This window comes from Arvicanthis niloticus (assembly GCF_011762505.2).
Source record: "Arvicanthis niloticus isolate mArvNil1 chromosome Y unlocalized genomic scaffold, mArvNil1.pat.X SUPER_Y_unloc_2, whole genome shotgun sequence".
In the NCBI taxonomy this organism is placed as follows: Eukaryota; Metazoa; Chordata; class Mammalia; order Rodentia; family Muridae; genus Arvicanthis; species Arvicanthis niloticus.
The window spans coordinates 3,877,122-3,890,177 of record NW_023044979.1 but is presented as its reverse complement, the minus strand read 5'-3'; the positions used below and the strand labels follow the sequence as shown (position 1 = coordinate 3,890,177).

At 41.4% G+C, this 13,056-nt stretch overlaps 1 protein-coding gene across 1 annotated transcript in view; it reads left to right on the top strand.

Moving 5' to 3' along the window:
• Positions 1-1,662: 1,662 nt before the first annotated feature.
• The window catches only part of LOC143433977 (uncharacterized), a 50,199-nt gene continuing 38,805 nt past the window's right edge, over positions 1,663-13,056 (top strand). Inside the window, 5 exon segments of the mRNA XM_076928146.1 lie at positions 1,663-1,884; positions 10,003-10,129; positions 10,328-10,388; positions 11,567-12,188; positions 12,244-12,298. Of these exon segments, the coding sequence (XP_076784261.1) occupies positions 1,663-1,884; positions 10,003-10,129; positions 10,328-10,388; positions 11,567-12,188; positions 12,244-12,298 (1,087 nt within the window).

The following is a 13,056-nucleotide window of genomic DNA, read 5'->3' as shown; positions in this document are numbered from 1 at the left end:
TTGTTGGTGGGAGGAGCTCCTGTAATTGATATGGTTAAATCAGTGATTTTGTCTTGTAACAAATTCTTCATTATTATTGTGTCTGTGTCAATAGTTGTCTGTAAGTTCTCAGCATTTCAGAGCTACACTCATCTGAAGGAGCCTCAATTGAGGGTGTGCCCTCATCAGAATGGCTGGCTGCTTTGTCTGTGAGAGATAGTGTTGATGATTGATTAGGAAGGCTCTTCCACTGAGGGTGGCAATATCCCTAAGAAAGTGGTCCTGGGCTGGATGAGAGAGCAGGCTGAGCATGAGACAGGTGAGCAAGGTAAGAGAGCAAGCCAGGAGACAGTGTTTGTTCATGCTTTTTTGCCTTCAGTTTCTAATCTAACCTCCCAAAATGATGACTGTGATCTGACAGAACCATGTACAACAACCTAAGATGGTTTTGTCTAGATGATTCAATCACAGCAGCAGAGAAGCAAGTTAGAACAACAACAACAACAACATGGTATCAAAGGGTTATTTTGCGGCTGTACAGAGTCTATGTTGTAGAGTGTATTCTTGTTGACAGGACAAATTTTGGGTAAAAAGATTTTTGGATTGGTTGGTGTCTTTAACTCTCCACTGGGCATCCTGCCTGGCTGCAGGATGTTGGCCTCTTCATCATCTATATCTCACTGCTATACTTCTCAGCTAAGATCAACCCCATAGACTCCTTGTCGCCCTCCAATTCATGGTCTCTGGCACATCCTAAATGTACCCTCTACCCACCAGCCAACTGCAGATTTTGATTCATTTTCCCCCTTTGGGGCCCTCTTGTCTCTCACAACACACCTGTTGCATCTGGCTAGGGTGGCGTTTTGTTTTTTGTACTTGCCCTACTTTTTTTTTTTTTTATAAAACAAAGGTGAATTGTTTGTTTATTTGTGTTTTAAAACTGGTATTAGTAAGTACTTCTTTTGGCCTGGCGGTGGTGATGCATGCCTTTAATCCCAGCACTTGGGAGGCAAAGGCAGGATGATTTCTGATTTCGAGGCCAGCCTGGTCTACACAGTGAGTTCCAGGACAGCCAAGGCTATACAGAGAAACATTGTCTCAAAAAACAACAACAACAACAAAAATAAACCAAAAAAAAAAAAAAAACAAACACACAACAAACCCTGTCTCAAAAAACCAAAAAAAAAAAATACTCTTTGGGGCCAGGTGTGGTGGTGCATGAAGAGGAATTCCAATGCTTGGGGGAAGAAAGCAAGAGAGCTTGAAGTCAGTGAGCTTGAGGTCAGCCTGGGCTCATCATTAGTTTTAGAGTAACCTACACTTCAGCAGTCAATGCTAACCAATAATCAATAAATCAATTCTAATCAATAGTCAATAATGATTAATTAATTGAATGGTACATGCCTTTAATTTCAGCACTTGGGAGGCAGAGGCAGGCGATTTTCTGAGTTCAAGGCCTGCCTGGTCTACACAGTGTGTTACAGGACAGCCAGGACTACACAGAGATGGTGGCTGGTCTGAGACTACATTTCCCATAAGAACTAGTGCCAAGATGGCTGTAGGAGAACTAACTGCATAAGTGTGGCAAACTCAATCCAAGATGGCTGCCGACCTTCTAACTACATATCCCATAATGTCACAGGAAAAAAGCAAGATGGCGTCCGGACGGAGACTACATTTCCCATGAAGGCTTGGGGCCGGTGCACTGCCAGGTGTTCGGAGATCCCCACCTCGGAGCCGATTTCCTTCACCACCAGCCTGGAGACCTTCCCTGCCGCTGCTGTTGTGATCCGGGAGGAGCACGGCGGTCCTGGTGGCATCGGCGGGGTCCTTCTGATGTCACAAACCACTCTACACAATCCAATCGCCGCTGTTAAAGAACAGGGAGATGACCGGAGCTTCCAGGTACAGTGTCAGGCGGGTGGAAGTAGAGGTTCTGGGCTACCCATGAGCATGCAGAGGCACCGGTGAATCTGAGGCAGGGGCATGATTGGAACTGCCTCCCTGTTACTGGCTTGCAGACCTATGGACATGCCCCAGACTTGTATAATAGGAGAACTGTATCGGGTTGGGCGTTATTATTGAAAGACCCCCAGAAGGGAGACCCTCACTCTAGTCTTGGGAGACCAAGGCCAGCAAACAGAAGAGGCTTTATTTCAGGAATCAGCCAGGCTGAGGTCGAGACTCATAATGAGGGGTGTCAATATCAAGGCCAGGGGGAGAAGGGTATTCAAAGGAAAAAAACACAACCCAGGGGTGGTGAATGAGAAACCAAGGAAGTGATATCAATAAAAATAGTGGACCAGTCCCAGCCCATCATTCAGTCGGTCATATGGGAAACATCTTGTACATGTTTTTTCTCAGGAATTGAATCTTGCTCAACCATTTACTTTGTGGTCAGCCAGTTCCCAGAACGACCCAGCTGACCTGTAGTTTTAGCTCTGCTTTCTTTGTGGTCGGCCAGTTTCCTGGAACCTGGAGCTAGTGAACCAGTTGGTCTACATTCTTGGCTCCAGCTCTAGGGGGGGTTCATACAAACTTTCCATACCTTTATAAATTTTATAATCTTTCAATTGTCACCTGGTCATCAATTTCATGAGGACATAAGGGTCACCAGTATGTGTTAAACTGACCATGGATGGACTGTGATTACTATTCTGGGCTTTCATTTTAAGATCTAAAGTAAAGTACTTAAGTACAGGCGCAGTGATACATGCCTTAAATCCCAGGAGATGAGCGTCAAGCAGATCTCGGATTCAAGTCTTCCTGGTACAGAACACGTTTTAGGTAAAGAAAAGCTTAGATACACACAAAGTTTTACACATGTATTACCCAGCATTCAGGAGATAGAGCCATGCAAATCTCTGAGTTCAAGGTTCATCTACTGCATAAGATCCAGGACAGCCAAGCTTGGGCAGTGAAGCTGTTGAAAAATAGAAAGTTGGTGATGATGTAATAGAAGGAGCCATGTTTCCAGCAAGCAGAGAAACTCAGCAGCTTTGTCCATGTGGCTCTGGTAGGAAAGAATAGAAGGGACGACTGAGACAATTGATGCTGGTTGGCTGTAGTTAAAATTAGTGGGGATGAAGAAGAAACCAGCATCATTGATTTGAAATCTTGTGGTGAGTTTTTTTTTTCTGAGAGGACAAAGAAGCTGTGTTCCAGAGATAGCCAAGGTTGTCCCTTGTTGTGCACCTGGAGTTGATCATGTGTGAGAATCACCCAGGTGGTATTGGTTTTTAGGCATAAATGAACCTGTCATGCAGAGCAGCTAAGGCTTGGCCCAGTGAAGGGAGTGTATGAGAGGAAAACAGTGAATTTTAGTCACAGGGGAAGAACCCAGCATATTGAAGATGTCAGTCCCATGGATGAGCAGAAAGAACAGCAGCAGCAGTAATGTGGAGTCAAGCAGAAGCTAGAGTGGAATAGATGGAAGAGCTGGAGAAGTGACCCAATCTCTTTTGAGGAGCACAGATGATCATGTGTGGATCCCAGATAGTGGAACAAGAAGCTGTAATATTAAAGTTACTTTTGAAACCCTAATATTTTGAAATTCCAGAGCTGTGGGGTATCTGCTCAGGAAAACAGTTCCAGAGAGTACAGTAACAGATAGTTAGGCAGGTCTTTGGATCAAGTACCTTTTCTACTGCCATGCATGGCTTGTGCTTGAACAGGAGCATCTTTCAATAATAAGGGCCTCAGGCACAAAGATGAGTTTGTAAAGCCCAATTAATTCTGTTTTAAAGAGTGCACAAAGTCCATTTGAGCAAACATCCTATGACAACGCCCCCTTGTCAACAGCCAGTCAAGGTACAACTGCAGGATTAAGCTACATATCGATAACTAATACATCTTACAGAGAAAAAGTTAGTCTACCCATCATGATTATCAGATGGTTTTGCCCCCTTGATTGGTTCCTGCAGATTATACCAGTCATGCAGCTTTGAAAATATTAAGCTGCTGACCTGTGTGTTAATGTCCCAATCTTGCTGTAACTGCAATAAATACCCAGCACCCCTAGACTTGGTCTCTCAGATTCGATCTCATGTGAGGCTGACTGGCAAGCATCCTTATTACAGAGCTCATAATAAAGACCTCCATGTGTTTGCATTACAATAGGATTCTTGTTGGTCATTGGGGTCTCTGTGACTTTGACATAACATCTTAATGCATTGACTGGAACCCCAAGACCCTCAGGACTCCCAACTAAAGGATTGAAAGGCTGGTTGTTAAGATGAACCATTGTTTCTGTCAGTGGCTTGTCTGCCAGATTTGTGTGTGCCTTGGTTTTCAGGTTTTTCTTGAGTATCTATGGAGGGAAATGACTAAATTGAACCTGGAACCCTGCTACAGTAGATACACTGGATAGTTGTAGCCGCCTGCGGCCACAAGTCAACTGGGTTCACCTGAAAGGGGGGCTGGGAATTGAAGGGGGAAGGAGGGCGAGAAGAGATGGGGCCAAGACAAAGTTTTCAGATCAAGGCCCCAAGGTTTAATGTTCAGCTCTCAATTTAAAGGGGCAGACCCAACCCACAACCCTTCCTGGTTTCAGATGGGTGGGATAATCCATAGTCCATTGCAGGTCACAGTCAGAGATGTCTCAAGGCAAGCCCAGGGGCAGTTCTGCTTCTGTGTTCCGGGTCGCCAAGGTGGGTAACTCCACCTAGATCTTGTCACTTGACCTTGTTGTGGTAAACAAGGTCTCTCAGGCCTGCTCATGGTGGGGGAGGGTACAGAGAGTCATATCCCCGAAGTGCTTTGAAGATGTTCCAGAGCCTGGTATAGTGGACGCATTTTCTCTGGTCTTAATTTCTGGGAAGGTTAGAGCAGACTTGGAACCCTGACAGGGCTCACACTTACCATCCTGTCTTCATTTTCTCCTTTGTCCAAGTGGAGGAATCTGATGGGTAGCCTTTACCACCCGTTTGTGGCTGTCTATTTTGTGTGTGGAACTTTGTCATTCTTTCATTGAGGAAATGAGTCAGACTCCATCCTAATCAATTTAGTTACTAGCCCCACACCTTGGGTTAAATCCTCCTTAACAAAAGGACCTTGACCCATTGACTAGTTCATGACAGAGAGCTCTTCTAGACAGCATCCAGGGCAAAATCAGTCTCTGCCTACCTTGTTTTACAGGGTAGAAAGACAAAGACCTCATTTCCCACCCCCTGAACTACCCTCTACCCAGTTCATATGTGACTGTATAGTTTTGAACTTGCAGCTGTCATGAGATGGAAGGTCATTCTTCATCGATTCTAACAAATTTAGCATATCTTCCTTGGACCAGAAATCCTGTCCTTTGTGATGATCATTTCTGGGTCTGTGAGACAATCTGCTTTTCTGTCCACCTTCCAGCTGTTTTACGCACATCTTTGGTAGCACTGTCCTGGGAACGCAGGGTTAAAGACCCTCACCTCAGGTCAGCATAGGCTCTGAGCTTCCCATTCCAGTGTATCCTTCCCTGCTCTGAGCCAGGTGCCCTCCCTATTTTGTCCTTACTCAGCCAAAACTCCAAGTTCCTCATAGGGTGGCAGGAGCTTCTGTATTGATATGGTTAGCTCATTGGTTTTGGGTTTTTACAACTTCCTCACTTATTATTGTATTTGTGTCATACTTGTTTTGGTTCTCAGCATTTCAGAGCTACAGTCATCTGAAGCAGCCTCAGTTCAGGGCATGCCCTCATCAGAATGGCTGGTTGCTATATCTGTGAGAGATAGTGTTGATGATTGATTAGGAAGACTCTTCTATGCCAGGCAGTGGTGGTACATGCCTTTAATCTCAGCATTTGGGAGGCAGAGGCAGATGGATTTCTGAGTTCCAGGCCAGCCTGGATTCCACAGTGAGTTCCAGGACAGCCAGAGCTACACAGAGAAACCCTGTCTCGAAAAACCAAAAAAAAAAAAAAAAAAAGGAAGACTCTTCCACTGAGGGTGGCAATATCCCTAAGCAAGTGGTCATGGGCTGGATGAGAGAACAGGCTGAGCTTGAGACAGTGAGCAAGCAAGAGAGCAAGCCAGGAGACAGTGTCTGTCCATGCTTTTTGCCTTCAGTTTCTAATCTAACCTCCCAAAATGATGGACTGTGATCTGACAGAACCATGTACAACAAACATTTATTACCTGAGATGCTTTTGCTTAGAGAACTCAATCACAGCAGCAGGGTAGCAAGTTAGAACAACAACAACAACAATGTTATTTTGCTGCTGTACAGAGTCTATGTTGTAGATTGTATTCTTGTGGACAGGACAAATTTTGGGTAGAAAGATTTTTGGATTCCTTGGTGTCTTTAACTCTCCTCTGAGGGTTCTGTCTGACTGCAGGATGTGGCCTCTTTAGTGTTTATATCTAACTGTTATACATCTCAGCTAAGATAAACCTTAGACTCCTTGGTATCCTCTGATTTGTGGTCTCTGACACATCCTAAATGTACCTCCCAGCCAGTTGCAGCTTTTGATTCATTTTCCCTCTCTAGCCCTTTTTAGTCTCTCTCCACACCTGTTGCTGGTTCTCCCTGATTCCCCTTTCTTATCTGCTCTCCCATCCAGTTCTCTCTCTTCCATCTGCCTCCTATGATTGCTTTATTCCCCCTTCTGAGTGGGATTCAACTGTGCTCATTTGGGCCTTCCTTCTTGTTTAGTTTCTTTGGGTCTATGGAGGGTAGTGTGGATTTCCTATATTTTATCATTATTCACTTGTAAGTGAGTACATACATGCATGTGCTTTTAGATCTAGGTTACCTCACTGAGATAATAGTTTCTAGCTGTATCCATTTGCCTGCAAAATTCATGATGTCCTTGTATTTAATAGCTGAATAATGTTTCATTTTGTAAATGAACCACATTTTCTATATTCATATTTTGGTTGAGGGGCATCAGGATTCTTTCCATTTTCAAGTTGTTATAAATAAAATGGCTATGACCTTAGTGGAGTCTGTATTCTAGGTCACCTGCCTTCACAGAGTCCCTCCTGTATCTTCTGTTTGTCCTTTGAGAGGGTGTGGGCCCCTGGGTATCCATGATGGTGCATCAAGTCTCTATTGGGTTAGGTGCATACTCTCTGCTAAGGCCAGACATGGCAGCCCAGTTAAGGGAACAGATTCCAAAGATAGACAGCAGCTTTAGGGACAGCTCCTGGTATAGTAGTTGGAGGACCATCATGAAGACTGAGCTGCACATCTGCTACTTATGGGCCAGGGTCTTTTGTCCAGCCTGTGTGTGTTATTGTTTTGGCTCAGTCTCTGAATGTCCCCAAGGATCAAGGTTAATTGAGTCTGTTGGTCTTCCTGTGAAGTTCCTATCCTCTTCAGGACCATCAATCCTTTCCCCAACTCTTCCATCAGAGTTACCAAGGTGAATGAAATGTTTGACTGTGGATCTCAGATTCTGCTTCAGTCAGCTGCTGGGTGGATGTTTTGGACTTGCATTCTGCCTCAATGCTTCTGCCTCAACGCTTTAGGGGCTCTGTGCTCTGGTCAAGAGAGAGTGGGGCTCTTGGGGCAAGAGATAAGAAGAATGGAGACAAGACAGGGTGTGATTCAGTCTCTCCTATTGAAGGGAATTCTGAGGTATTTATATACACAAGCAGGAGAACACAGGTGAAAACACTTTACCATGTGCACCATACAGCTGAGGTCACTAAACTGCAAAACAAGCTATGTGGGATAAACAATATATTTATCAGAGTGTGCTTCAGCTGTTATAGGCTTTTGACAACCAAGTCTTTCATCAGGGTATATGGTTACAGATGGCTGCAAAGTTGATCTAGCTGCTTTCTACTAAAGTCAGCTCCCAACAGGTGGAGCCTCCCAATGAACAATTATGCAAGGCTCCTGTGTGAGATCATAACGGAGTATCCTTAATAATGTCATGGATCCAAGCTTGCCCATGTATGTCTCCAACTAAATGTTGGAGACATTAAACATAATAAACATATTTAAACATAAATAGTTTTCATTGGCCATTCCTTCAGTCTCTGCTCCAGCTTTATTTCTGCATTTCTCTTAGGAGAAATTTTGTACTAGGTGTTGCGGCCCAAGCTGGCCCACATTTGAAGGCCAAAATTTCGGACTCCTCTGTCAGTGTTGGGACCCACACTGCCAAAAGCATTTGGTGCTAAATTGTTCCAGCTCGTACTGCCTCAAGCTGCTCCAGTCCAGGGGTCCGGGTTCAGCAAGAGAGAATGAGGACAGATGCAAGAAATGCAGACCAGACAGAGTGTGATTCAATCCCATTTATTCTTCAGTCTCTCTTCTTCTCCCCAAGTCCCAAGTCTTGAGTTCCTAGTCTCTAGTTCCTAGTTCCTAGTCCCTCCAAGTTCCAAGTTACTTCTGCCAAGTGCCAAGCGCCTAATGTCTAATTCCAAGTTTCTTCCTCCAAGTTGTACTCGTCTGAAGTGTCCTATTCCTCTGTGTTCTTCTGTCTGCCTCTTGCCTTTTATATGTCTCACTTCTAAGCTACACTTCTAAGTCATGCCCTTATGTCACACACCTTTAAGTCTCACACACCCAAGGGAAGATCCTGGGTATCTCAAACAAGATGTTATCAGAGTGTGCTCAGCTGTTGTAGGCTATTCTAATCAAATCTCTTATCAGGGTATATGGCACAAGATGGCTGCAAGGATGATAGCGCCTTCTGTCGGCTCCCCACAACTGGGTGTCTCCAGTGTTGTGGTTGAATCTGATCCTTCAGCTTTCTTCTCATACATTCCCCATTTGGACTCTGTCCCTAGATCACAGTAAAGATACTGTGAACACATTTGCTATTCAATGCTATGCTATTTTCCAAACCTGTTGGTTTTATATTTTTAATTTTATTCATTCTGTTTTTGTTTTTCTAGACCAAAATTTTTCTGTGAAGCCCTTCCAGTGTTGATTGTAGATATAGAAACCACATAAGCCTCCTGATATATTTTTGTTCAATTAGCACATGCTTTTATGCTGCTCTTCATTCACATCTTTTATTTTGAAATTCAGCCAAATGCATAAATTATATTCTATTTCTCCAGATGGCTTATGCTAATGTCATCAATATTATCTGATGCTTCAGATTCATTGAATTGCAGGTGTATGATGTTTTGCCTAACTCATGTTTGTTGTGAAATTTTTGAATAAATAAGTGCATTATGGCTGGGTGCATGAATATGAATATCATGTGTGCCTCATCTTTACTGTTGTTAGATATGGCCTCAGAACTTCTGATCTTGAAGAAATGGACAGGTGTTGGTCCACATGTGTATGCTTGAAATTGACCTCCATTATGTGGAAGACCAAAGACCTTTCAACTCCTGAGCTATATCTACTGAACTACATTTTTTATTTCTGATCAGCATATACATTACTAATAATTTAATCTGTTCATTTTTAACAGTTTAAAAATGCATTCCCTTTTAGTAAAATTTGATTACTGTTGCTGTTTAAACTGGTTCACTTTATGTTTATGCAAGAAAATACAAAACTGCAGTGAATGCATAATTCTTTGCATTAACTTCAGTAAAGAACTGTGAGTTCATTCTATCATTTTTGTTTCTTGCTTTATTTTTGTAGCAGAGTGATGTTCTTCACATGTAATGTTTGCTGTCCTGAACCTCATTGCATAGACCAAGCTAACATCCAGGTCAATGACATACACCTGTCTGTACCTCTGCGATTAAAGACATGAGCAAATATATGTAGCTTGCCCATCATTTCTGCAGTTAGTAATTGTTCATATAGTTTTTCAAGTGTTTGCTAAGTACAGTTGATCTGTTTCCTCCTGCATATCTCTCTCAATTGCCATTTGTGTTGCAAGGCTATATCCTATTCTACGGGTTTAGGAGTGACACAGGTGAACCCTGTGTAAAGGGTCCAAGTGTCAATGTTTCAAGTTCCTTCTAAGCTGACATGGTGATTATATTATAATTTGTGTGTCAGCAAATAAGTGGATGAATCACATGAAGTATAAGATTATATTGTCTAGGAAGCATACCTTTACTTTGTAGTGATGTCAGTATCAGGCTTTGTGTTGTACATATGTATGGGATATTTTAGGAAGCAGTGAGTTTTGATGATGTGCATGTGAACTTCACTGAGGAAGAGTGGAATTTGCTGGATCCTTCCCAGAAGAATCTCTACAAAGATGTGATGCTGGAGACCTACTGGAACCTCACTGCTATAGGTAAGACTGTGAATTTTCTTTTGCTTTTCAAAATAAGGGAAAAATGTTTCTGGGTTACTGATGATCATCTCTTGTTTCAATAGAGAACAAGTAATATTGAGTTGAATAAATCAGGTTCATTGCTGTGAAAATTCAGAGTAACTTGAATTTTGCTTAATTCCAATACCATATTATTCATTTTATGGAACCGTGTTTTAGGCTATTATTTGAAAGACCATCATACTGAAGAACAACACCAAACTTCTAGAAGACATGAAAGGTAATTTTTCTGTATAAACTGATACAAATATGCCTGTGAGGAAAGTATAATATGATCTGGAAGCTCTAAAAGAAAGCAAGTCTGTAAAATATCAGTCATTTTATTGTAGCTATAATTATAATAGTCTTCCAAAACTGTGTACCTCAGTGTCAGTTACCTGATTGGTGTTTACAAGGCATTTCTGTAAGAAAGAAGAGAAGGAAACAATGCCTTAAGAGATTCCTTTATTTGATATGTATCTTCATTAAAACCATATTGTGAAACTACCAATTTGTATAGTATTTTATTTAGATGTTGCACATTGAATATTGATAAACATGTATCAATAACCTTCTAATAAACAAATGCTCCATGATAAAGTTGGTGATACTCATATTCTTGTAGTGAAAATTTTAAGTTTATTGTGAGGTCAGTTTATGAGAGTCAAGAATGTTTTCCTGGAGAAACATTAATCATGTCTGCAATGAACAAAAAGTCAATGCATGTGAATTAAATGTAGAAACCTTTCATTTGCTCTGCTTTTTAAATGGGTATATCAATTGTCAGAATGGATGAAACCATGTGAGCATAGAGATACTAAAAGGCACAATGTACCTCTATCTATTTCAGAACAATGAGAAGATATGTAGTATTCTGCCTTTGGTAGACTTTCTGAATATGATAGGTATTTGCAGTTAATTGGTTTTCTGACTTTACTGGGAACATCACCAATATCACACTGCAGAAAATCTCCATAGGTACTAGAAGTTTGGAAATTCTTCTGTTCATCCTGGTTCACAATGCTCCTGTAGTTTGATTCTTTTGTTAAACCTTGGTTCACAGTGCTACTGTGGTGTGATGCACATTGCAGGAACAACTGAGAATGCATTCAGTGTTTTAATGCTCTGAGTTATCCCATATTTCTTATGACATGTGAAATACATCATATAGAAGTCTTATATAGAAAAAGGAGGCTATAAATGTGAGCCATGTAATAGATGCTCTTACCATCACAGGCATTTTCAATGAGTAAAGCAACCTACGGTGAGCAAGTACAACCATGAATATCAAAGTGAAAAACCTTAAAATATGAGTGTTCTTTATTATTAGATCAACTGTAAAATTTATTCGTATTTGTAAAATCATTGATCAGGTAATGAATGTGGTAAAGTTTTCACATGTGCCCATTATTGTTGCAGGCATGAAAGGAGTCATATTGGAGAGAAACCTTATGAATGTAATCAATGTGGTAAAGCCTTTTCATGTCACAGTGGTCTCCAATATCATAAAAGAACACATACTGGAGAGAAACCTTATGAATGTAATCAATGTGGTAAAGCCTTTTCATGTCACAGTAATCTCCAAATCCATAAGAGAACACATACTGGAGAGAAACCTTATGAATGTAATCAATGTGGTAAAGCCTTTTCACGTCACAATCATCTTCAGAGTCATGAAAGAACACATACTGGAGAGAAGCCTTATGAATGTAATCAATGTGGTAAAGCCTTTTCATGTCACAGTGGTCTCCAAATCCATAAAAGAACACATACTGGAGAGAAACCTTATGAATGTAATCAATGTGGTAAAGCCTTTTCACAACACAGTAATCTCCAAAAACATAAAAGAGCACATAATGGAGAGAAACCTTATGAATGTAATCAATGTGGTAAAGCCTTTTCATGTCACAGTAGTCTCCAGAGACATAAAAGAACACACACTGGAGAGAAACCTTATGAGTGTAATCAATGTGGTAAAGCCTTTTCACGTCACAGTGGTCTCCAATATCATAATAGAACACATACTGGAGAGAATCTGAATGTCATGAATGTTGTAAAGCCTTTCCAGGACACAGTCATCTCTGAATACACAAAAGAAAATGTGCAGAGTGAAACCTTATGAATGTAGTCAATGTGATAAAGTCTTTGCATGTCATTGTACTCTCCAAACACTTGAAGGAACACATGCTTTAGAGAAACCTTACAGATGTAATGAACATGGTAAAGCCTGTGCCTATCTCTGTAGTCTCCAAAGACATAAAAGAACACAAACTTAGCAGAAACCTTTTGATTGTTCTAAAGTTGTAAAATGGTTTATGTGCCACAGTGGTTTCTGAATATAGAAATGAACACATATGAGAGAGGAACCATCTGAAAGTAATCAACATGTTAAAGCCTCTGCATGTCCTAATCATTTTTAAAAGCATGAAAGAATTTATAGTAGAAATAAACTGTGGTGATCTAAATTTGTTTGACCCTAAGAAGTGGCAATATTAAGAGATGTGCCTTGTGGGAGATGTTACCTTTTTGAAGGAATTGAATTACTATGGTGGTGGTCTTTGGAGCTCAGGCCAGTACAAAACAGACCCTCCTACCACTTGGCTGGAAGACAGTCTCTTCCTGGATGCCTTCTCATGAGGATGCAGAACTGTCAGCTCCTTCTCTACCATCATGGCTGCCTTCATGCTGACATTCATGCTATGATGGCAATGGGCTAAACATTTGAAACTGTAAGCCAGGCCCAATTAAATATTTGCCTTTAACACAGTTGCCTTGGTTACAATGTCTCTTCTTAGCAATGGAAATTCTATCTAAGACAGAAGTTGCTGCCCCAGATTTAAGCATTGCTATGATAGGCCTCACTGTGGTTTTTTGTTTTGTTTTATGGAGCAATGTGGATTTTTAGACTT